Consider the following 27,880-nt stretch of genomic DNA (forward strand, 5'->3'; position numbering starts at 1 on the left):
AAAGATTAAAAACTCTGTGTATCTAATATGAAAAATCCGTTTGTTGACTCGAGATTTGACATATTTTACTCGTTACACAATGTCCGGTTGACAATTGATTCTTTCTTTGATTTTAAATCAGATGACTTCTGTTTAAACAAAATATAACGATCACAGTCACTTAATTGTTAATTGTACGTCAGTTTGTATTGAAGAGTTTTAACAAACCCATTCACACATATAATATGTCCATCTTTTTAGATAATTTTGACAGATATGTTTATCCAAACATTTATTCCGATATCAATTTGCTAGCATTAATCCATTCCACCTGTTCATATTCCAGGCAGGTGAATTTTGTCTGTTCCAAAGATTTACCACAGAAGTAACAAGCATCCTGATTGGCTGAGAGATAAGCAATTAACAAAATTTTACATCATCTACAGATTAACCAAGACACAAGCAGTAACGACAAACCATAAACATCTTATTGTTTTTGGCATGGAATCAATGTTTATAATTATGTCCAATGTTCAAGTGTTTTGGGATTCTTTTGTTTTTGTTGTTTTGTTATGTGCCAATTTTAATTAAAACATTTTCTTATTCTTTAAGAGCACACTTAACATCGGTTTCGAACAGTGAAAGTAATGCGCTATAGAAGTATGTCTAAACAACTTATCAGAACTATATTAATAATCATGTAAAGGATATAATTTGCCATTCTTTGAGTTTTGTTTGGGATGGATACACATTTTAGAAAATCAATTTTTGCGCCGAAAACTTCTATTGTACCAAAACTTTCGTCCGTTGGCAGGAGGAATGAAAATAGAATATGTATAAATGTAGGAGGTCGGAAGTTTGAGACCTACAAAACAACGTTAAAAGCTATTCCGGATACAAGACTGTCATGGTTATCTGAAAACAAAAGTCTCAATCCTGACTATGACCCAAGCACAGGAGAATACTTTTTTGATCGACACCCCGGTATGTTTCAAATGATTTTAAACTATTACCGTACAGGGAAACTACATGTGCCAATGGACGTCTGCGGGCCGGCATTTGAAGAGGAATTAGCTTACTGGGGCCTTGATGAAACTCAAATAGAGCCATGTTGTTGGAATTCGTATAGGTCACACAGAGATGCACAGGAAACTTTGAGGGAATTTTCTAATAGTGACAATGAAAATGATAGCGATGATGAAGAAGAAATGGAAATGAGGGCACGATTTGGAATTTCGGATGATTTCATTGAAAAGGAGAAATCTTGTTGGGATAAATTGAGACCACGGCTTTGGACTTTTCTTGACAATCCCAGAGCGGACAGAGCTTCAAAGGTATAATGCTTTTTTTTAAATGCACGTTCTAACGCATGAATAATTATTTAAACGATTTATGTTTGGTTTAGAATATTTAATTCTCAAAATGGTTGCATTGATGGATTATAAGGCAGCAACCATTTGATTTTCTGGGAGGGGGCTATGTTTTTTTTTTCTCGACAAACTTTTTGTTTCTCCTTCGGCGAAGAATAATATATTTTTTTTGCGACAAGTCGAAAGCAATTTTGTCCATTCAAGTTTGCAAGACATATAGTGGCAGCTGAGGGGGAAATCAACATTTTTTTTTTCTCAGGGTAAAAACAAATTATTATTTTCTTCAAAAACTGGAAACAAACTTTTTTTTTTCCAAAAAAAACCATAGCACCCCCTCCCCCCTCCAGAAAATCAAACGGTTGCTGCCTAATTACTGTATCATGCATATATTTCCCCAAAATTTATTTTTGTTTCTTTAATATTATCTGATCAATTTTAAAATGACCTGATTTTTTTTTCGTCATACATATTTTCAGTTATTCAATTAATGAGTTGATTTAAGTTTGCTAAATGTATACAAAACGAAATTTGCATACGTCTTGTAATGGTTGTCACAAAATATTTTAGAAAGGATTTAAAAAGTTGAACGAAACTTTTCCAAATAAAGGAATATACTAAGACATTTTTTCTCGCTATTGACGAGTCATTTGAGTGTCAGGGACGACAAAGCTTGATATCTGCATGTAAAAAAATAGAAGTTGCTTCATAATATAAGTTCCCAGTGGGAGAACAATTCTGTAATAATATATCCATTGGAACACATATCTTACGGAATAAAAGGTATATAATGTTGGTTCAATCAGGAACAGATAGTATGACATTGTTAATAACAAATTTTACCGCATCTGTTAGGCGGAACAAATATACGTTGACATACACACGGAAATTAATTTAAAATGTTTCAATTTCAATATTAATTATCAAATGCAGATACTAAGTTCTTTAACTTTATAACAAATAATCTGTCTAGTTACAGTATTATTTATTAGTTGCACATGTACTTTTTGATTGATGGATATCTATTGTCAATAACAGCGAGACAATAATATACACGATGTATATTTAAAAAAGTCTAGAGGATACCCAAGTGGTAATTAGAACCGGAAGTCAAATATAGACGAAGAATTTTATTTTACCAATAGAAAAAGACGAAACAACAATCCGCATAATTGTTACTTTTTTTGTCATAAAAAATTATCTTCTCTTCAACGTTTTTTATTAGGTTTTGAGTTTTCAACTATTTTGGCCTGGAGCATCACTAAAAGATATTATTTCTCGAAATGCCTATCTTGTGCAGTAAAACTGGCACAGTCAATTATTCAAAGTAATTGATAATTGAGAAACATGTTTCCCCCAAGATCCGGAAAAGCCTTTATCCACATTCTCTGCTTCGGCTTTAAAAAAATGAATTTGGCTTGTCTCAATTCACATCGTTTTAAAATGTAACACTTTTTATGATTTGTTTAAAACGTGATATGGTGATGGATTGTAAGGTCTCTATTTTCTTCTATTTTACTGAAAATATATAAATAAGATTACTGAGTTTGTTATTGTTCATCTAGGTTTTATGGTATTTTTTCAAGAAAAATACCTACAAAAATAGAAAATGCTGAAGTACTTTTTTTTTTGGTTTTGTTTTCTTTTGATGAACCTTTTCGTTGCTGTCTTATCGTTATTTACTAATAGTTCATTTTCTTAAAACAATGTAGGTAAACGTACCGTTTCCAAAAGAAAGAGCTGTCTATATATGCCATCACTAGCTGAGCATGTATAAATGTCATGCTTTGATTTACAAATATTTTGTGTTTTTGATTGTTCTACTTGAAAGTTTTGTCTGATTAGCCTATATGTCATTTCCTTGGAGAATCCTGTCTACATCACTATACAACAAAAAAGACAACAAATAAAACTTAAACTCTAAAAATGAAAACTTTAAATAAATAAATTTAAGTTTAGTCTCCGCGGTGTTTACAGCTAGACATATTGAATAGAGTTATACATGTTGAAATTGTCTAAGACCTATGTGGATCTCAATCGCAAATGGTGTTGTTAAAAACTTAGATCTCTGTATCGAAGACGACAGTCTGATCAGGGGTTAAAGAATCGATATTAATATATTATGCAGATAAGAACAAAAAAAAAATGGAAAAATTGTCTTAATAATTCAAGAAAAGGGAAAAAGGGAAAAAAACAGGCTTCTCAAATCAGTCGTATGACAACAAAAACACTAAACAACAGAGAAAATTTCCCCAGAAAATCAAGGGAATACAGCAGTGAAGAACCCCTTAAACATATCAAGTATACCATCGAACCCACCTTAATTCATACTAGTTAAATTATCACGTCAAATGTCTTAAATATGAAAATTACATCATAATGGCAGTACGTGATTTATGTCTATTTTTCAATTGCTTACATTTTGAAGGATAGATAAAAAATAATCAAACATCTGAAGCAATTTGAAATGACGTATAGCACCCAAATCCTCGATGATGAAAGATAGATATAATGCAAGAATTTTTACACATTAATAACAGTTCTCTGTGTCTTTGAAAACAACAAAAACAATCAGACAAAATGATGTATAAATGACTCAAACAGAAGGCTGTCAATGTAAGCTGTTTTAAGCAATCATCATTCACTCAAAATCTTTAATTTGCACCTCGGAATTGACCTTTTTGCACTTAATATTTATGTGACTTTTTGAGTGGTCTTGTTTGCATTTTTATATGTCTCATGCATGTATGTACTTAATATTGGAGAACTCTTGATATGAGTCATGTCTGCTTTCTATAATTTTTAATTTCCCTTTATGTAAATTTATTTTGTAAAAAACATCTTTGCGTTATTTAGTTTTAATTCCAGTAGCAACATAATTAATTTGTGTAATTAAATTGTATTGTTTAGTTTTAATTACACAGTTAAATGGTTCATTTATGTCATTTTATTTAAAAACATTGCGTTGTGACATTTGTTTTTTTCTTTTGAGCGCTTTATATGAATACCCTATATACCTGCTATCAACAACTATGACAGATACGATAGGTTCTGTGTTACCAATTGCCATTCAAAACAACTGTTTTTGCCATCGTACGCAACATATTGTCCAGCATATTATTGTCTGCCGTTCCGATTGCCATTGGAATGAAATGGATTTTGCAAACGCGTACAGAAAATTTTATTCTGTGTAACGTATTGCTTTTGCAGAATCAACAGCCGATAATAGGGTATGGTATAATTAAGAAAATAAAGCACATTTTAGTCTACAAAAAGCAATTAATTGGCTTGCAACAAAAATTAGGAAAATTATGAAATTAGAATGAAAATGAAAGTAAAAATGTTAGTACATATTAGGGCATGCATCTTGTGACTCACAGCGCAGATGCTATTAGAAGTAGGTCAAAAATTGAAAAGGAAAAAATGCATGTTTACATGCTAGTGCAATCTTTTCATAAATTTTAATTGGAAACATCAGGAAAATATATTAAGCTGAGTAGCATATAATGTGAATAATGTCGTACATAGATTTAAGCATAGTAAGTCTTGTCACGTGTCGGTTTTTTTTCAACCATAACTATAGAAAAGAAATTCTGGACAATTTTATAGGTCAAGTCATTTGAATCTTCAATGGAAAAATTATCACCTCTGAAGAACATAAATTTGAATCCTAAAACTTTTGATATAAAAGTTCGTATACAAATACGACGAGAACCTCGTTTTGACAAAGATACATATCAAATCATCATAACAATCACATATAGAACAGCTAGTTTAAAAAAAAAGAATAGTGGAGTTTGGTTAATACTGTCTTTGAAAGAATGGGGATTTTGCATTAATTTTCCTTTTTATTTTCTGACTCTATACTAATTGTATATGTAAGAATGATTTCAATCATATGATTTGTATCTTTTATTTGGATATTTATTATGTCTCTCAGGAGTGTAGACATTTCGAAAAAATAAATAATCGCGTACCCTTCTAGCATCACATAAAATAGGAGAATATCATTAACCGAATATCTTATATATCATTGTTCATAATCTACATCTACGATATAAAATTGGCTTATCTTTATAAAAAAAACCTTGTTCAAAGGCAATAGTAACTAAATATATACAAAAACTTTAAGACTAAGATAAAATGTAGTACATATACAACGGATTTAGTGTAAGGATTGTACAAACAGTCTGAGAAAAGCATGATTTTATGCAATGCTAAAATATAAGAACATAATTATCCACATGATGTGTAGAACTATTAAAAAAAATAAAGCAATACAAAAAAGTCATACTTAGTTACGTTATCAATCAAAGTTAGACAGATATGTACTGAATTTGGTCTTAAAAGATGCTTCACGACAATATATGTATAAAGGAACAAGATATCTATGAAAGGTGCACACTTAGTGCATATAGGATTATCTATAACCCTTCGATAAGTTTTATTTCCGAAATGTGTGTAAATGTTGTCAAGAAGAATTTACAGCTTTAGAAATGGTATCATAGTTCCTTTTAAGATATCTATCTTATTATTATATTCACTACACATATACATTTGTAAACAAATATACTCATCTGCCTATTAGCATGCGCATACAGTTTTGTAAAATTTGTTAACTCAGGGAAATGGCCAATATTTGAATTACCTGTATACTTCGTATTTATATATTTTTGTATTCATGCATGATGATTTTTTAAATAAAATTTGTTTGCACTAAATCTTAGAGGCTTCTTTTGAAACAAGTATCCAATGACGTAGATTTAAGAGGCTGTCTAAGTAAATATCAGTCAAATCCTATGATATGGGTGGCACAACATAATTTTTTTCCCACTGAATTTTTGGTTCCAATGCAATGTCTATATCAAACAAAGGATATATATGTCAAAGATATTTTTGAATCTACAGTGGATGGCTCAGAAAATGATTTTAAAGTTCACTAACAACGCAACAAAATTTTGTACAAAATGAAGAGTTATCTCCCCTTTTCAATGAATTTTCAATGCATTCTATGTATTTTTTTTCTCTTTATTTGTTGCAGTCAATAAAAATATAAGATTTAACTTTGAAGAAGAATGAATTTGTGATATGAAATAGATGAAAAAAAATGAAAACAAAATATGTCATGTGCATTCCACTGCCTGGTTTTTCCATGGACACCCTCTTAAATATATAATAATAGAATCAGCTTGCAAAGATGTAAAATGAAATATAATCCTTCCATGGTATCTGTCTTTTGGTGTTTTTTGTTGTTGAGAGTTGCTGTTTCACTGAATTCTACCCCACATTTATTTGTGTTCCTATTAACAAAAGTTTGTTCGAAGAGCCACATACAGATAACAATTAAGTAGTTAGAAGAAATACCATGCAGACAATAGAAAGTTTATAAAGATTGGGGATGCAATATTTGCTTTAGAAGTTGTGATGAAAAAAACAAGGTTAATTGGTTAATCAAAAGCAGGCTGTTATACTATTTCTACGATTTAAAGCAGCAATGAAGATGTACATAATTACTTACAAGACCGTGTATATGTCTTAGTCAATAACACCTAATGTTTTATATGTAAATCAGTAATTACTGTTATCAAGGTATGTCTAGTTTGCACACTATTTCCTCTTGTTTACGAACTCTGTATGTCATGCCTGAAGTTTACTTCCATGTCCGTATTTGTTTTTCATCTCGTGTTTAAAATATCTTAAAGTTGAGCGTTGAATGTGTCTGGAAAACGAAGTATATAGTTTTGCATGCATGCAGATCTTAATTACTTCATGTATATATGTATACATCTGCGTGCCTGTATCATAAATATTTGAAAAAGTAAATTTGAAATGAAGAACCTTAACACCAACAAACAGACATATGAAATGCTTCTCTCGGTCTGTTTTGAATAATGCCATGTATTACATGGAGATGTTGTGCTAAAAGTCACTGTTAATGATACTCAACAGAAAAAAGTTCACTGCGTAAAAATAATTTGGTTTTGGTAAAAATAATAAAAAATATCAATTATATAAAAAAGAAGATGTGGTATGATTGCCAATGAGACAACTATCCACAAAAGACCAAAATGACACAAACATTAACAATTATAGGTCACCGTAGGGCCTTCAACAATGAGCAAAGCCCATACCGCATATAGTCAGCTATAAAAGGCCCCGATAAGACAATGTAAAACAATTCAAGCGAGAAAACTAACGGCCTTATTTATGTAAACAAATGAACGAAACAACAAATATGTAACACATAAACGAACAACAACCACTGAATTACAGGCTCATGACTTAGGACAGGCACATACATAAATATGTTTGTAAAAAATATATTACATTACAAATCCATTTAACCACCTTTAATACAAAAATAAAAAAAAATACAGAACTATACAAAACAAAACATAACAATAATTTTAACATTTTTAAAATTTTATCAACTTTTCAAGATCGTTTGCATGATTTTACTCCACTTTTTTTTAATTTTAATTTCTTGATCAACAGATTAAGGGTAAGTCTGCAATCTTAATCTTTTTGGAGCACAAGACGACACGACATAAGTATAACCATTTTTTTTTTCTAGAATGTTTCTAGCTGCATCAATTGGTTCTGCAATACCTGGATGTTACAAATAACCACATGATAAAAGATCTAAAGACACATTTGTGTTTCCATGCCAGCACTGTCTTAAGTATAAAATTGTCATGAACAAAGTGATGAAATTGATATTCCATTCATAACTTTTTTTCTCTATTTAGACAGTATTTTTGCACATATAGTGATAATTCAAACGCTATCATTGATAATATGTTTCTCAAAATCTAAAAGCCGTCTTATTCTATCGGTCTAAATATTAGGGTTGGTCATAGTTCTGTGCTTTCCACTTTTAATATAAATCTTTTCAAGTCAAAGAGGGAATTCGAATTGTAAACATTTGGCTCACACAATTGTGTCAATTTTGTTTGAGCTGGATATAACTGTGATACTAGTGTACTATTTACGGCTAGCTATAAAGCCAGGCTTAACCCACCATTTTGTTTGAAAATAATATATACCCAGTCAGGAATTTAACAGATGTTTTTTTTTCAGATTTAAGTTTAATATTTTGTGGTATTTTTTGTTATTACTTTTCTTGTACAATTGGCAGATATACTTCATTATGGTTCATTAATGTGTTGATATTTTGGAACACCTTGAAAGGTGGCATCTTCTATTCCATTATAATTCATATTTACAAGTAGAATGCGTCATTGAACAATCTGTTGTTTGATTGTTTCCAAATGTAACAATTGAACAAAGCCGTTTGATTTAAAGAACATCTTTTGACCTATCTTATAGCTATTTGTAATTTGTTTATTGTATTTAAGAGGAATTTTGCTTATTTTTTCACGCTCCCAACTCACATAAAGAATAGAGAATAAGAAGAGTTGAATAGACACATACAGGTGTGTACTTAAATCTCGTAAATGCAGAAATGGAGTCATTCCTATTAAATTTCACTTAAACAAACAAATGTAGGATAAAAGTACAGATTGACTTTTGATGTATGTTAACATCAATGTACGGCTGAAGTTATGATTTATTAAGTGAGAACAGTAAACTAGCTGTATAATGCAACATTTAATGTCTTTCATTTCCATTGAAGATTTATCTCTCTAGTGGTAGATAATTTGGCACAAATAATCAAATTCAAAAGCATTACAGATTATTCAATGCAAAAACTTGTAGTTTGATAAATTTGAAGAACACCGATGAGTACTTTCGATAATCTTTCTAAAAACTTCTTATATTTTTTGGCAATCGTATAAATAAGTTATGGCTGTTCATGTTTGATGAACATTGTACTGTACTAGAATGCCTCAGAACAATAATTCCATGTACATGTATCTATGATTTCAGCTACAATTGTGCAATAGAACTTCTATTCATTCTCTGTAAAATTGTTTTTTTCTTATCCGTTAGGTCAATTATTTTTTTAATGTAGAGTGATTTTTTTTTCTTTCTTTCTTTCTTTCCTTCTTTCTTTCTTTCATTCTTTATTGCTTATACGCCCCTATAGTTGCGCTATCAAAATAATAGTATCACAATGTTCTACTGTGTTTTTTTTTGTGGTGGTAATTAACGCCCAGTGACAATATTCTTACATACTCATGAGGTTATTTTTTCCCTCATATTTTTCATTATAGTGACATCATTATACATATAACATAACAACTTTAAGACACAACAACAGGTTATATAAATGTTAGAAAGCTGCATTATATATGCCATGTATTGTCTGTATCTGTCTTAATCTTCCTTTCTTTTTACCCCTTAGAATCAAATGTCTAATTGTTGCAATATGCTGCTGCGATGTTGTTATAGAGGGTGTGCTCTATAACACGACCATGAACTGCAAATATATATATACATGTATATATACGTATACCTCACAGCATGATAACAACACGAAGTCACATCTAATTCTATTTACAGAGCGTAAAGCGTGCATCTGTAACCATTGACATTCTTTTCGTTTTCAGAACTAATTTCCAACATAAGAATCAACTTAAAGTAAATATTCTGAATAAAAAGCAATCTAATATGTATTTTTCTGCTTCTATTTTCAGATTTATGCAATTATTTCCATAGCTTTTATCATCACATCAATAGCAGTATTTTGTCTAGAGACTCATATACAGTTCCGGTACAAGGTCAACCCTAATATATCATTATCCGGACTAAAGGTTTCCGAAACACAGAGGCTCACCCGTCCGTTACTATTTATAGATATTATAGAATATGGTTGTAATGCATTTTTTACTTTAGAAATATTTGCACGACTTTTAGCATGTCCTACATTTAAAGCATTTGCAAAAGAACCTCTGAACTGGTTGGATATTGTATCAATAATTCCATTTTATGCTGCGAGAGTTTTAGAAATTTTAAGTATGGAAGGTACTGTGGCCTTTCTTTGTGTAAGTGCACTACGTCTAATAAGAATTTTTCGAATTCTTAGATTGACTAGACATTTCAGTGGACTTAAAATTATAGGTCATACGATTCGTGCCAGTGCTAAAGAATTACTTCTACTTTTTCTAGTTCTTATAATCGGTATTCTGATATTTGCCGTTGTGATATTCTTTGCCGAACAGATTGATGAAAATTCGGTGAATGATTTTCAAAACATTCCAATGGGATTCTGGTGGGCTGTTGTTACTATGACAACACTAGGGTATGGTGACATGGCGCCACGGACTGGATTCGGATACTTAGTTGGTACTATATGTGCTGTTTGTGGACTGCTGATGTTAACACTTCCGGTTCCTATAATAGTCAATAATTTCACATTATATTACTCTCATGCTCAAGCTAAGATGAAACTTCCAAAGAAAACGAAAAAGATTTTAGTCGGTGCAGAACATATGCTTAAGGAAACAATATCTAACCAATCTATTGCAGAAGAAGATGAAACTAAACCAGCAACTGGAAACAGTTGTGGGAAAGATTTTGAAAGAAAAACCAGTGGGGACAGTGCTTTAGGTAGCGATAATAACAGTAAGTATTAAAACAAGTCACAATAGAAAAGCAAACTGTTCGATATATTAGTGTGCTACAAAGTTTGTGAATTTTTGAACGAGACATATCATATAGAAGGACCAATTTGACCCCTTTGAATTCTCCTTGTAATTTTTGCAGCTAATTAAAAAAAAAGGAAAAAGGAAATTTAGTAGCCACTATTGGGCCTAGCCGAAACATACTTTTATATGATTAAGTCTTGCCATTTCCCCCCAATCCTGTTTATCTTAGGGTCGGAACAATTAACAAAAAGATCAATACATGAAATTGAATGCACTAAACATTTGAACTCGCAGTGTTCAAAATACGAAACAGTGCATGGATTCGTGAAACTATAAATGAAAATAAAACCCAAAATTCTACAAGGCACATTTGCACGACGTACAAGGAGTAGTTTGACTTATGGGGCTATTTCTTCATCCCCCCTCCCATAACTAACATTTGTATTTTGTTATAACAAATTATAATGTATCACCCCACCGTACGATGGAAATATATACTTGGTTATAAATGACTTATGTCATGCAATAGAAATCTAGACAAATATATTCTGTACGTTTAAATAAATATTATTTAAAAAATGAATAAGAAAATAAATAGGAAAAGGCAAATTTTCAAGATTATGTAATGTTTACTTAAGATAACTAAATGTTTCACCTTTCTGATGAAAACCGCCTGCTTTAAAACATCTTTTCATGAATATAACATATTAAATGCATTTATAACTGAATTGATTTACATGGATAGTTGAATAAAAGGTTTACTTAAATTATTAATTAAAAATACTATATTTTTTTTATGCAATTTAAAATCTTATTTGCATCTTGATTTTTTACAAAGGTATGAGTTTCGCTTATTATTGAAGACTTTACGGTGACCTATAGTTGTTAACTTCTATTTCATTTGGTCTCTGGTGGAGAGTTGTCTCATTGGCAACCAAACCACATCTCCTTATTTCTATATGATGTAAAGGGAACACCTTGCAAGGTTTTGTCATTGTGTTTTTTTTTATTCTCCATTACAGGTTTTTTTGTGTTATTTTAATCGACCGATTAGATTTTATATTTCGTCACATCATTTTTACACAATCTTTTCAATTGTATGTGTATTTCCCCTTAGATTTCTAGGGATAATATCTCAACGGACACCACCCTTAAATATAATAGGTCTTTTGATTCGTATGTCGTAAAACCACCGAATTTTAAAATAAGTCTCAATCCTCTCCACTTAGATAAATTATCATAAAGATTTAGACATTTATGATGTGTTTGTAGGAGTTCTGCTTGATTAGATTTAAACGATTAAAACTTTTGACTCATTTTTAAAATTAAAACTTCAAAACTAATGTAAATATATGAATTATCTAGATATGAAATGAAGCACAAGTATGCTTGCTGTCAAATTTTAATGCATAAACACCTAAAAACATCCGATATCAAATAGATAATTTCAATAAATTTTAAAGTTACATTTTCAAACATAACAATCTTTTAATTATCTTCTTAGCGTAAAAAGCAAACTTAGTACTCGCTGTCAGTTTGAAGATCAAATTGTAATGCAAAAACCTAAAAAAACATCAGATATCAAAGTTATAGATAATTTCTATAAATTTAAAAGTTTCGTCTACAAACATATTAAAGTACGTTTGATAATTTTTTTCAATGTAAGAAGTGACTACCGATATTCATAGCACTTGCCGAAAATAGTATACGTATCTTTCTTATATTAGTTACATAAGACTCTTATAACTATTTACCGAAGAATAAGTCATTTATAAAAAAATAAAGAGATGTTGCATCAATGCCAGTGAGAATATATCTAACACAATGCATTCTTTGTGTATCTGTGGTTGTCATTGGTTGCTGTTTGTCATATTTGTTTTTTTGTCAATTATTTTGTCATAAATCAAGCCGTTTGTTTGCTCGTTTGATTTGTTGATTGTCGTACGGTGACCCACATGCAGTTGCTGAAATTTGTTGTTGTCATATGCTACATACCCTTATGTTGATACATGACAAGAATTTAAACAATAACTGGGTTGATTACCATAAGGCCATTAAATGAGCAATACCCATACATAGATATTAGAAGATGGTACGAGTGCCTAAAAGACAACTTGCCATATAAACCACAACTTTTGTAAAAGTAAACTAGAACGATCTTTAACACGAAGCCTTGGCCCACACTGAACAGCAAGCAATTAAGGGCCCCCAAAATGACTAGTGTGAAACCATTATAACGGAAAAACCAAAGGTTCCATTTATATAAATTTTGTAACGAAATATGAGAAATACTTATGTACCACACCAACAAACGACAACCACTGATCATCAGGTTCTTGACTTAGGACATGCGCAAACACATACAGAAGGTATCCGTATATGACTATATAAACAATCTCCGAATAACAATATATGTGAAACAATTAATACAAATTGGAAATCAAACGATGATATTAACAGTGATGGGAAAACAATTACAGATATATGAGAACTGTTTCAGTTAGCTTTTGACATGATATGATTGTAGACATTAACTCTAGTTTTGATCAGCACCATCTTTGAAGTACATAGTCAGTCTCCATGAACTGAACATGTAGCTGAAGTACTTATATCATCAGTGAATTTATGAAAGATGACAGAGGAATTAGATGAGAGTTCAGACAGCTGTTAGTTTCTACTGAGTGATTTATTTTGCTGTAAAGATCTAAAACGTTTCACATTCCTGTAAAAAAGACAAACAGAATATTCATATGAAACACATGATACGTAATGAAGCAGCAATTAACCCAACAATAAAATAGCAACAAAACAACACAGAATATGTGATAGTCATCCCTCAAAAATATAATCCCTTTTGGCTTTGTGCTAGTATACTGATATCAACCATTGACGAAGTTTATTGTGTTATATAATGAAATGAAGCATCTCAAATATAGAAAAGACGATTCCCTAAATAATGAGTGTTAAAATGAATGTCCTCGTTGTTATCAAAACCAAAGTTATTTTCCTTATTCAATTCATCAACCCATCATTCTGTTTTGTACATTAAACCTGAGATTATTTAATACAACCATTTGGCATTATATTATAATTTGCATAACGCATACACAATAATTGATTCCATTACAAATTAAAGATAAAGTGAAATCACACATGCTGGTATGCCATGTGTTTGGGATAAAAGTATGTGCAGCAACCATGTTTTGTTCGAATTAGAAGACATGAAAGTAGGAATACATTTAGACATGTTACATTCTGTGTGCTATATTTGACAAAATTCCCATTGATTTTCCTGTTACTATCGTTTGAATGTAGAGAAAAACTGATGATTCATATTCTGAAAAATGTGTTAGAAAGTATTGAAAATTAAGCAGATTCTGTTAAAACTAAAGTTAAAAGAGCTTTTTAAAGAGCGCAAGTTTTTGTTCATGATAGCTGGAATACAAATTTCATTTCCTCAATATTACTCAAAATCATGATCTTTAAACAACTGGCATAAAATAAGCTTTTGAAAGATCTGAAGTTTTTGTTCATGATAAATGAAATATGAACTTAATTGTTTCAGTATAACTTAAATTCATCTTTTAACAATATGTACAGTACACCTGTTTGAACCATCCTTATCGCTAAGGATAGGTCGTTTTTCGTATTTTTATACCAGAAAGGGGAATGGCACGGACAGAAGACTGATTTTGATATAAGTAAATTTTGAAACCAAAATCAAGTTCAGATTAAAGACTCTTTTCTTTTGTATACGGTTATAACAATAATACAATCATCTTTTATCGTTAAAAAATGTACCCCATTTAAAAAAAGGGTACTAACTCAACAAGTTTCTTTCAATTAAATATATAAAAATTCTATCAATTTACTTTAGATATTAACTAGTCCATTTCTGTGTAGGTTGGCGTTTGTTTTCGTAGTAGTTCTGTGTTCATGTTGTTCCGTTGTTTTCATCGGTCCCGGATTAGTTTCAGTAAAATCGATTTATGACTGTTGAACAGCGGTATACTACTTGCCTCTATTTAAGAATTGAATGCTTCTTTTTGTAATTTTATTGGGGTGTAAAAGCGTTGACCGAAGTACATTTTGTATGAAGCGCGGAAGCGCTTCATACTAAAAATGTGCGCACGGTCAACGCTTTTACAACCCTATAAAGTTACAAAAAGAAGCATTCAATACTTATAATTATATTTTTTAGCAATGATCATAAAAACACGAGTTTTACAATATTTGTATTTTATTCACCTGTGCACTTTATTGTGGGACCACATGTTATCATGAATGAAAAGTTTTATTGACTGATGCAATTGCTTACGTGATGTGCAGTTAGCCAATCAAAATAAAGTATTATAATGAAACATACATCTAATGTAATTATATACTTTTGTTACTGTAGAAACGTTCTTCGATACAACATTTTACAAAAACATGAAAATATTTTCTTCTTCTTAATTCCACCATTAACTTTGTTCAACGAATATAACTAATTTGACATGGAAATATGTAAAAATGTTATACACATCCTGCAGTAGTATGTAACAAGGTAGTTTACTTTTACTTTTCATATATAAGAACTATTAAGATACAATTATATATTTTGGCTATAGATATAGGAAGATGTGTGTAACTATTTATGAAACAATTATTATTTTTGTTTATACAAAGTTAAGGAGAATATACTTTGTTACTTGATAAACACCTGGTTTTATACCTTGGAAATCCATGAATCAACTTGAAGGCAACCATTTTGATAATACTTTTCTCTTTAAACATAGCTACATTAGTATTATAGATTTCTTATTGGCCGGAGGAATATAATGTAATTCTGACTTCACAACGTTTGTTTAAAGATTTTTATTTTAACACTTAGTTACTGGATGTTTATTCCCCATTCAACAGATGCCTAACAATCGGCTTCGATGTACAAACGATAACATTTTGATGAAATAAACATTCTCCTTTTAATTTTCTTGTCAAAGTGCGCAGGAACTGTGTTATTTCTGATTGCAGTTTTATAATTGAAAAGATATTAATACAATCTCCATTCTATTTTAAGTAGCTGTTTTACATTAAGTGTAGGAATAGCAAAACTCGTGCATGTATAATATAGAACGTATTCACAAATGAAGTTATCGTGTATTAATCATCACATAACCAGCAGTTTTGCTTTAACCGAAATTATTGTTAAATGAAGTATAAATAATCATGAATACAAACTTATATCCCACTGAAGAATTGGTAGGGAAAAAAATACAGTTTATTATTCCATATACTTTAGCCATGGCGTTGTCAGTTTATTTTAGATTTATGATTTTGACTGCCCCTTTGGTATCTTTCGTCCCTCTTTTACTTCTCTTAAACTACTATCGTGTCTAGTTTGATAATCATTAGTGTATTTAGCATGTACGACCACTTTTACTAAGAAGCACCGTATTATGCTAGGGACGCATATAAGTACGCAGCCACTTCCAGTATTAATTAGGGAATTCCAATACGATCACATGCGAGACTTTTAAATGTTTTGTCACATACGACTTACTGACTGTACTGCACAATACAAATAAATGTACATTTAGTGAATCTAAATTTAAAAATAAATAAATTTTAAGACGTTGTTTTTATAGGCACTGTAACATGTCTTGGGAAAATATTTCTTTTCGATTTGCGAACTGGTTCCCGGCTATCGATTATCAATACAATCATAGCTTGGATAGAACTATTTAAACAAAGTTATTGTGTTCCAAGTTTCACAGCAATGTAGCTACATTCTGTATAATGCATTGTTGATGATGGTCATGAATTGTCAAGGGCGGAAATGTCTTTGTCTGTTTATAGTTTATAGCAACAGTAAAAAGATTTCATATCCATTTGTTGTGTATCGCTATTTTATTACTTGTTTTGTGTGTCTAATCTAGTAATATGTCTGTAGTTCTTTTGTTTTTTCTTTTTTTATATAGATATATATTGTCTCTTCCGTGTTTGTTGTTTTATTAATACATTGGGTAAACGCAAGAATTCTAAGATAATTTATTCATACATGACGCTACGTATCAAATGATGATTTTTGGTTCCTTGTTTTATTTTGGCTGTAAATTTTTAGCTATTAATGTGTTCAATAATTATGATCATTATCACGACAGCTATTTCAACGTTTTGCTATTACGCTTTCATATATATAGTCGTCGTATTACGTAGTCACAGCAAAACTTTAAAATAGCCATTCCAGACGTCATAATTTTTTAGGCTAGCTATTTGTGGTTCAAATAAGCACCAATTATCAAAGGGTAATGTTTAATAAAAAAGTAAATTACTTGTTTCCTATGTATATGACACAGTGTGTCTATATATTCATCGATGACGACGCACATACACATTGACTGTGTTGGAAGTATACATACTCAGCCTAATTCAGTTTTAATGAGAACGTTAAAATCGATCCACTGTTTTCGCTTGTTTTTGTTTACAAAGCTTACAATAAGTTATGGTGTTTGTTTATTGTTGAAGGTCATACGGTGGGGTGCTACATGTATAGTTGTTTACATCCTCACCTTTTTGCATATATCCCGCGTTTACTTTGAACTGAAATGACTGTTATGTATTAAAAGAGTTTTGGCACCTACATGTAGAATCTGGCTCAACTTATGTTGGTCTATTTATAGACATATCAAGGTCAAGGAACAGTAAATGGGCTATGTCGCAGATTTTGCTAAAAATTTGCATACAACCTTGGCACGTTGAACTACAACTGAAAATCGAAAAAATAATACATTTATCTCTTTTATTATCTGAAAAAGTGCAGATTGATTTCTTTAAATATGGCTGAATATTTGTATAAAAAACACATAAAATCGGCGAAAAACCTTCTAAAATTTGTCTTAAATCGCCAAATCTCTAATTCCACTCCATAGATATTTCTTAAAAAACTATATATTGTTGACACATAAATTTCTGTTTTAATGATATAAAATAATCATAGGGTCACCGACTTCGTTTTTTGTCTAATAATCAATTTGTTACCTTGTTGGTAGTGAAAAACGTAAAAAATCAACGTGTTACGGCCTGCAACGCGATAACGTTACGATTATTTCGACGTTTTGTTGAATTTTTTCACAAAGAACGCAACTTTAAATGAAGTATACCGTAAAAACGAAGTCGGTGACCCTATCTTTATTTTGCATCATTATAACGAAAATTTATGTATCAACAACATATAGTTTTTTAAGAAAAATCTATGGAGTAGAATTAGAGATTTGGCGATTTAAAGACAAATGTTCACCCATTTTGTAAGAATTCAATCAGTAATATTTCAAATGATAATTGAGATAAATGCATTATTTTTTCGATTTTCAGTTGAAGTTCATCGAGCCAGAGTTGTATACCAAATTTTACTGAAATCTGTGACATAGCCCATTTACTGTATCTTGACCTTAATTAAACATAATCGATCAAAGTTCAGGTGTTGTCCATATAAGTTACTAAAGCCAAATCTTAAAAGTGTTATTTTAATTTTTTCCTCTTTAAATTGCAAATATCAGAGATTGCAGAGATTTACAACAGGGTCAGTCCCCTTGACTTTATTGCACAGGAGGACCAATTTTAAATAATTTCAAATTTTATTTCAACTCGCTTGTATGTTTTATTTATTAACAGACGACCAGCTTGTAAACGGCTTTAGATATCCCCCTACAAAAAAACAACCCCGTAATTTTTTCAGAATTTTTGTTAAAACTTAAGAAGCTATCCATAATATATCTGATAATCTGAGAAGCACATTCTTAACCAAAATCAAAATTCTGCAGGAAGTAAACCTGGACATTATTTTTGGACATCAACAATCATTGTTGGCAGAGGACTCGTTAACACATTTAAAGAAAACTTTAAAAAAAATTAATAATAACAAACTGGAAATTTAAACGGCAACATTTTGCGCTTAGTAAATTCTATATTATTGAACAAATATGTTTTAAGAATCCAGTAGAATTTGATAAGGAGAGTGATAAAAAAAAAAAAAGGAAACAAAGATGACCCAAGGGTAGTTACCCCACTTATCATTTAAATGAAGAAAGTGTCATCCTATACCTATATGCTTTTAACATTATTTAATTGTTATTAATCAATAAAAAATAAATAATGCAACTCGTAAAGGAGAGTCATGAGCCTCTGGCCTTTGTAAGTCTTGTATTATTTAAACTTCAGTTTCTTGTGTACAAATTGGAAATTAGTATGGCGTTCATTATCACTGAACTAGTATATATTTGTTTAGGGTCCCGTTGAAGGACGCCCTCGGGTGCGGGAAATTTCGCTACATTGAAGACCTGTTGGTGACCTTCTGCTGATGTTTTTTCTTTGGTCGGGTTGTTGTTTCTTAGACACATTCCCCATTTCCTTTTTCATTTTTAGCACTTATATCTCAACTTTATGTTTTTTGTTGTTGTGGAGATGCATAAATACCCTGCCACGTTCAGTTGGTGTTTGTGTTAGATATTTTCTGCTTTGTATCGGCATGATGCCTTTCATTCCTTTGTAAAATGATATTCGAGATTTTAAAACAATTTTCTAACTTAAATAAATTTATCCCCAATGATTTTATCAATTCATTTACCACAATAATTAAACATCAATTCAGCTAATTGAGATTTTAGTAAATAAAAAAATCTCATTAAATGCACCTACATGCTGTATGTTTATACGTCTGTGAAACTCATTTGAGTTTTCATAACCGAGACACTGATTCCTATTGATATATCTCATTAGCAAGATCAGTGTTTATTATATAAATATTGTTTCAGAAATATTAGTAATTAATAGCTTACATACGAAATCTTAACCAGGGCTTAAGATGCGTAAAAACTTAGAGCAGAAACAAACCTAAACATCAATTAAGAGAAGCAAATCTTTTCCACATATTTGCTGACACTCATGTCAACTAAACAATATCATTTTGATTCAACAGATCAAGTGTGGATGTTTTTCTTGGATAACTACGATATGTTTAACCTTTTACAACAGAAACACTTCCTTCTTTCTGTTAGAGTCAAAGTAGTTGAGATTCTTTGAAGTCACGATAAGTTTTTATAAAGTAAACATATGTTCTATAACACTTTATTAAACATGTATCTTACTTTTTTTATCAAAAATTTAACCCAGTTTTAGCGATTTCTTTGTATCTGATAAGAAAATATCAACTACCGAACTATGTCACATTCTAGGAATGCCAACAAAAAAGCATTTTAGTCAATGTGAAATATATTAGATTTATTTTTATATTTTATTATAAAATGTCGATATCCTTTTTTTTTATTATTATTTATGTTTATGTTCTATACTACTGCATTCGTCTACGATGTAGTTTTCATATAAAACTACGTTTTTTTCAATCTTTATATAAGGGTCATTTCTGCTTGGATATTTGTTTTTTTTTGTTGTATTTTGGGAAAGTTTATTTTCAAATGTATGTGTTGTTATTTTTTAATGTATGTTTTGTTATTTTTAATGTTTGTGTTGCTATTTTTCATTGTATGTGTTGTTCTTCTTGATAGTGTTTTCTTGCCCCCTGCAAAGTATATGGTTTTAGTTAAGGAAACTCTCTTAAAAATTGGGAAAACAAAAATATAAGGCGCACAATGCGTGGTATTATCTGGTGTAGAGTCTGAGAAAATTTTCTAAATTTTGGATCAAGGGCTAAGGACAAAAAGAGCATTACAAAAAATGTGCACTGTAGTGTTCACATGCTGATTTGCTGAAGGAAACCGTGCAAATGATTCTGATAAAAATGTAACTCCATAAAGGTGCATAAAAATATTATTTAAGAATTATAGACACATTCAATAGATTGTTTTAACAGTTTGTTGAAAAGTTGCGGATACAAAATTATAAATAAAGCAAAGGAAATGATATGATTTTTTATCAGATGCTCTCTATGGTTAAAATTGTGAAAAGATTTCGATAAATAATACATGTGTAATAAGAGGTTAAGTAAGAGGTGCGGATACCAAATGGATATCTCTTAAATAAAGCAATAACAAAGATCATAGTTTGCATAGTATCGATTCGTTCCAAAATCAGAATATTAGATTCAAAATGGCCTTTTATATTGAAGTATCTGAGAAGGTGTTTGAAGGGGTTATAGGTGAGGGGGGTAAAATATGTTCTATAATTTGTAGATGAGGTCCATGTCACCCCATGCAATGTTAACCCCGAATCTCATTTAGATTAAGAAAAAAATGCTTGTAAGATTCTGTGAAATTTTCTCAAACTTCTGTTTAGCAGATATAGAACAATAGGGACAAGGGCGAAAAAATCAACGGACACTTCCATTATTTTATATCACCCTTTAAGAAAGTGAGGAACTACAATGTTATAAAACAGACGATTTTTAAATTGATTTGTTATTCACCTCATCAAATACATGCAAACATGTCCTTACACTATCTCACGTCAACACATGAACACTCAAGTGGCAAATGCTGTTGGCAAAATAGAAATGAAATAATAAGTGTTTGATGGAGTGGCAGTATTTCAATTTCTGTTTCATATATAAATTCGAGTCACTAATAAATGCAGACATGCTGAATACTACTAAGCATGCATGTCAACGACTTAAACAGTTTAGCTATTGGATTTTTGACTTCAAAATAACCGTGCCAGTGACGAAAAATTTCGACATTATTTTAAAAAGGAAAATTTGATAAATTGAAAGAAAAAATCATCGAAAGTCATAATATGCCCAATACTCAAGACTTAGAAAGATGATGATACTCAAAGATAATTAAATTAAAAGATTGAATAGATACAACAAGCATGACAAGGATCCGGATGTCGACTTGTTTCACAATAGTATCACACAATTCGTATCTGGGTTTTTGTGAGTGTGTCCATTTATAGCTTCAGAAGCACCAAATGCATTAAGTATTTCTTTTATTTACAAGTGAAAGGTTGATTATAGCTAAGGAATAGATTACATGTTTATCCCCGCCGCATTTTTGCGCCTGTCCTAAGTCTGAAGCCTCTGGCCTTTGTTGGTCTTGTTTTGTTTTAATTTTAGTTTCTTGTGTACAATTTGAAAATTAGTATGGCGTTCATTATCACTGAACTAGTATATATTTGTTTAGGGGCCAGCTGAAGGACGCCTCCGGGTACGGGAATTTCTCGCTACATTGAAGACCTGTTGGTGACCTTCTGATGTTGTTTTTTCTAAGGTCGGGTTGTTGTCACTTTGACACATTCCCCATTTCCATTCTCAATTTTAAATTTTACCTTAGTTATATTTGGCAAAACTTATAGGAATTTTGGTCCTCAATGCTCGCGTAAATACAAAATTTAATATTGGTATCTATGATGAGTTTATTTGATACGGTTTATTTGATACCGTTTCTTTTTTGGCTGTGGTCCCTGGTGTAATGATTAGCCCAGTGTATAGAAAAAAGTTCAGACGATCTAAGCAAAGTTGACAATTAATCTAAATAGTGTTTGTTGGGTGTCCTGTTTTAAGGAAATAAAGCGCATTTCGCTTTTATACAACCTTGAAACAAACAATCTGGATTTTGAGCGTTTCTGATGCATGTATGATGTTGATTTAAAAGCACATGTGTATTTTACAGGCGAAAAAAAATTAGACATTTACACATTATAAAGATGTGCATTTTATTTCAGCTTCGCAAGAATCTCAAAATGGTACAACTGGTATAAGTGTAATATTTACAGATGATTTAACAGACAATCAAATTACACCATCGGACGCCTTATCCCACCCTCACGGTAATCTTAATAAAAAAAAATCCATTAGCAAGCTTAGTAGCTTTATAAGGTTGACTTGAAAAAAATCCAGGTTGTAGTTCGGCTTAATTTCTTTTAAAATTAGGTCCAAAGTTGAGTCGGTCACCCCCTTAAGGTAATTTTAATAAAATATTCCCTACGGCAATACTTACATTAGTTGGAAACGGAAGTTAGGGTCTACTTGATCAAAATTCTATGTCGGGATATAGCACGGGTTTTTGTTTGTATAGATAATTAATAATTTCCTTGTCCACCATATTTTGTGTACACAAAATAAATCGTCGGAAAATGCTGTTTGAAACTGACTATTTAGGATGTTAGTTTTGTCAGATGTATGATCATTAAGTTTACTATCTTTTCTAAGTGCAGCAATAATACTTGTATTGTCATTTTAAATACTTTTGATGTATGTAAGCAAGTTCTTATGGGTTTTTTTTCTCGGATGTTGTCGTCTGGTTCTTCTACTGGTAGGCCAAATACCACTTTTCGATGTAATTCCAGTAGGCATTACGCATTTCTGTTTGTAGTGTTCCATTTAAGTTTTTGTAATTTTTTCATTTGATCTGGACTGTTTTTGCTCTTTTTATGTAGTCTTTTAACTTTGTTTATCATGATTTTCAAGTTATTATCATCCAAGGGGAGTCTTTTTTCTTATTTCTGATTGTCTTCTGAGGAATATGTTCTTGACTTGATTGAAGTAGACTTGGCTGCTAGCTTGTGCCTGATTTCTTCTTAAAACAGGTATTTAAGATTGTGGTAAACTTTTAATAAATTGTAATAAGTAGTTGAGGGACAGATGTGGATACACAGATATTAATAGTTCAATGGCATTCCATGCTTTGGTTAGAAAAACAACAACTACGATTCTAACAATTAAACAACATATAGTAGGTATTCTTTAGCATGAACTATATATTTAAGATTGTAAAAATACAAAATGAGTACCCCATAAATAAAGTAATGACAACATCCATTGTTTAAAAAGGAAAACCCCAAAAATATTCGTTCCAAATACAGAATAGTAGATTCAAAATGGCATTATAAGGTGAAGTTTCTGAGGACAATTATTGATGAGGGGTTTAAGAGAAAGAAATACACATGTTTACTTTAATTTAAGTCCATGTCATCCCAATGTTAATCCCGAATCTCATTTAGGTTAAGAAATGAAATAGCAGATGGAAAAGAACACAATGCTAGTAAACTTCTGTGAAATGTTCACAACTTTTTGTTAAGGAGTTATAGAACAATAGGGATAAGGACGAACGGACACTTCCATTATCATATTATGATCTATTATTATACCACCCCTTTATGAATTGTGGCTCTATAAATAAAAGAAACAGTAGTATACCGCTCTTTGAACTTATTAAAAACAGACGATTATTAAATTGATTTGTTTTCTATCTCATCAACTTCATACCATGGAAGTATTATATTGTCATTATAATACTTCAATGTTCATACAAACATCGACTGAAAAGTTTAAACCCCCTTGATGTCAACAAATGAACACATTATAGTGACAAATGCTGGTGGCAACATGGAAATAAACAATTAGCCTATGCTGAGTACAAGTATTGTTTTTATATCTGTGCAACACATAACTTTGAATCACTATAAAAAGCAGACATGCTGAGTACCACTAGGCATGTCAAAGACTTTAACAGATTTGCAACTTTACTTTTTAATCTACAATAACTGCCGGCGACATTGTTTCAAAAAAATATGTTTACAACAAGCATGGCAAGAATCAAAATCCGCAAATTCACTTTTTTTTTACAAAAGTACCCATAATTTGTTACTGTGTTTTTGTCCTTCTTTTGATAGGTCGATACCACTCTCTGCTTGTCCCTGTGGTAATGATTAGCCCAGTGTATATTGTTTTGCAACTGACAAAATTTTCCGTTCATAAATTTTTCAATTATGAGAAAATAATTCAGACGATCTAAGCAAAGTTGACCTTTTATTGATATAAATAGTCTTTGTTGTTTAGCATTTGTTTTGGCTTTCGAACTTTTTTGATCTGAGCGTCACTGGTTAGTCTTGTATAGACGAAACGCGCATCTGGCGTATTAAGGAATACACCTGGTACCTTTTGATAGCTATTATTTGTGTGTTTCTCTATCATATATGTTCTGCCACTTATTTGTATTATAGCCCCATAATGTAATGTTGTCATTTTAATGTAATATTTAACATTTCCTCAAAAGCGGGAGGTTTTGCTAGCCACAAATTTATTTTATTGTCCTGTACCAAATCAGGAAAATTGCAATTATTATCGTATAGATTGTGTCTGTGTGTTGCATTGTCGTTTGTTGTTTGTTCACTTCAGTGTTTCTGTTGTTTCATTATACTATAATGTATTGTTTATTTTCGTAATTCTCTGTCCGTAATGTTGTAGTCATGTCATGTAATTGTGTCATTTGAGTGTTATATTTCACATTGCCATAACAGTGCGTGGTTTGGCTAGCCACAAAACCAGGTCCAACCCACCAATTGTTTTCTTAAAATGTCATGTACCAAGTCCGGAACATGGCCATTGTTATATCATAGTTCGTTTATGTGTGTGTTATATTTTAGTGTTGTGTTTCTGTTATGTCGTAGTTCTCCTATTATAAGTTATATTTGATGTGTTTCCCTCAGTTTAAGTTTGTTACCCGGAATATTTATTTCTCAATCGATTTATGAATTTCAAAAAGCGGTATACTACTGTTATCTTTATACAATCTTGACAAAATCAATTTGGATTTGAAGCGTTCCTAATGCATGTATGTTGTTGATTTAAATGCACATGTATAATGTTGTTTCAAGCCATTTGACATGACTGACATTTTCACATGTATAATAAAGATGTGCATTTTATTTCAGCTTCGCAAGAATCTCAAAATGGTACAACTGGTATAAGTGTAATATTTACAGACGATTTAACAGACAATCAAATTACACCAACAGTGACGTCATCGCCTGTTTTATGTGATGATATTAGGCACCACGTAGACGTTGATAATAATAATATACAAACCAGTAAAGAAAATTGTGTTTTATATGAACATGCGGAAGAACTTCCAATTCATCGCCGACACAGACTAAAACGAGGTAAATAGTATAATCAAATTCCGTTTAATCAACACGGAGACAACTGAAGACAATGCTCAAGTGTTAAAGGTAGAAAGAAATTAGCAAGCAATTACTTGCAACAGAAGAAAATCGAAAACTAGATATCAGGAAACACAATATTAATCTTACTTACAAATTATGAGGGAGTGAGTATAGTCAGGTTTTGATTTTTAAAGAACGTTTTTCGCCTTTTAAAATACGTTGGATAAAGAGGATTTATTCAATGGTAAGTCGATGACAGCAGTCGTGGTGATTCCAACACCTACAATGTATGAAGTATTTGATATATCAGGCGTTATTTTCTTCGACAAATCGCCTTCTATGAAAACTTTGCTTTTGATGTGTTTTGTTTAGTTTAATGAATATCACAATATCCAAATACGTCCATATGTCTAAATTTACGTCTTATTGGTTTACTCTGCTGTCATTTTGGCATCTTAAATTAGGGGTCAGCCGGTTTAAACGATTTATTACAAAGTCTTAAATTGTCCATATGGACAAACGTAAAGCCGTTTGGTATTTAATTGTGACAAATGAGGGTTTCTTTTAATATGCATAATAAAAATAATAGGATTTGAAATAAAAAAATCACGTCTGAAATTCATCTCGTTAATCAGAACGATATGACAGAGTGTGTATTCTTTTAATATGACTAGCGAAAATATTGGGATTTAAAATACAAAAATCGCATCTGAAATTCATCTCGTTAATCAAACGAGAGATAAACGAGATGTGTGTCTTAACTAATAAGCTTTGACTATGTTCCTACGACGATACTAACATTCCTCTCAGCTTTGTTAGTAGGAAAAACAAAGTGATATCGACAGAAACAAGAAATTAACAAGTTGTTAATCAATCTATTACTGGAGGCAATGTATAGGTCTTTCAGTGCTCATTATTTTATACAATTTCCATCTGTTTATTTCTAATATTTCTATCTGGTGTAAGTTAAGCTTGAAGAGATATAATTTATTATTGACAAATTATTTATAATCTGTTTTATAATTATTCAGTGCGTTCTGTCAGCATGCTGTTTTTAACATGGATAAAGTTAATTAATTTGTTGCGTTTAGAGGAGAACCGAAATGTTGTAGGTGTATATACAATATTTCTGAATTATAAACTGGCAAAAAGCTATATCAATGAAACAACGCTATAACCGTTTGTCTTCTACTTGAGAGCTATAGTAAGGTCTCATTCAGTTAAGAGAACATTTGCACTTAAAATTCAAATGCCATTAGCCTTTTTTAAATGTTTCTTTAAACAACGTTAAATATTTGTGTAGCCATGATTCAATTTACTATTGTATATACATCTATGTGTTAGTTTTGGAAATTAGCACATACAAAAAGAGCGATGTGAATGTTTTAAACTTTTTGATGAGCGCATAATTGTATGCATGGTCTTGAACACTGAGTAAATCTATCAGAAGCTTAAGTTGTACTTATATATATATTAATAAAGACATTAGAAACTGAAAGCAAATAAAAAATGATTTAAAAAGGTAATAGTAAGAGTAAAGCCGTTGACAGATCAACAACAAAGATCAACATATACGAAAGAGAAACAAAACACTAGAGGTCAATGTTGATTGTGAAACGACCTTGGTAGTACCATATTTATATTGTAATAAGTTAACAAATGTTCTTCAAAGTCTGAATTATTAAAGCAACCAACATTGTATATTTCAGGTAGCTACTTTGCACCACAGGGTACAAGCTCAAAGAAAACGTCATTGACAAGTATAGACGTGTAACTACGTGCCAGAGTACCAGTTAAAAAAAACGTCACTGACAAGTATAGACGTGTAACTACGTGCCAGAGGGTACAAAATCAATGAAAACGTCCTTGACAAGTGAAGACGTTTAAATACGTGCCAGAGAGTACCAGTTCAAAGAAACCGACCTTGAAAGGCGTAGATGTTTAATTAAAGAATAACAGATATACACATTTATTCAGAACAACGCACTGGTTTACATCATGACCATGGAGCTGCTCTCATGAGAAATCCTTACATTTTGAATATCCAATTATTATATGTTCTACTGAAGTCTATCATGGTTGTATCATTATTAAAATTGAACTCCA

General features: G+C 31.1%; 1 protein-coding gene across 2 annotated transcripts; it reads left to right on the plus strand.

Moving 5' to 3' along the window:
- The first annotated feature begins 330 nt into the window (after nt 1–330).
- LOC134685270 (potassium voltage-gated channel protein Shaw-like) lies at nt 331–27,880 on the plus strand. 2 transcript variants are annotated; one of them, XM_063544866.1, is made up of 5 exons: nt 331–1,313; nt 9,947–10,874; nt 22,553–22,657; nt 25,544–25,771; nt 27,484–27,880. In XM_063544866.1, the coding sequence occupies exons 1-5, from the start codon at nt 720–722 to the stop codon at nt 27,546–27,548; spliced, it is 1,920 nt and encodes a 639-aa protein (XP_063400936.1). In that variant the 5' UTR covers nt 331–719; the 3' UTR covers nt 27,549–27,880. The 2 variants fall into 2 exon arrangements, with proteins under 2 accessions (XP_063400936.1, XP_063400937.1); XM_063544867.1 differs by lacking the exon at nt 22,553–22,657.

The sequence above is a fragment of the Mytilus trossulus genome, chromosome 9, assembly GCF_036588685.1.
Source record: "Mytilus trossulus isolate FHL-02 chromosome 9, PNRI_Mtr1.1.1.hap1, whole genome shotgun sequence".
Taxonomy (NCBI): domain Eukaryota; kingdom Metazoa; phylum Mollusca; class Bivalvia; order Mytilida; family Mytilidae; genus Mytilus; species Mytilus trossulus.

Bases quoted from the DNA above. Each gene is read 5' to 3' on its own strand.
- LOC134685270 (XM_063544866.1), top strand. From the start codon at position 720: ATGGATACACATTTTAGAAAATCAATTTTTGCGCCGAAAACTTCTATT. The intron at 1,314-9,946 runs GTATAATGCTTT...TTCTATTTTCAG, and splicing joins GAGCGGACAGAGCTTCAAAG to ATTTATGCAATTATTTCCAT. The intron at 25,772-27,483 runs GTAAATAGTATA...TGTATATTTCAG, and splicing joins CCGACACAGACTAAAACGAG to GTAGCTACTTTGCACCACAG.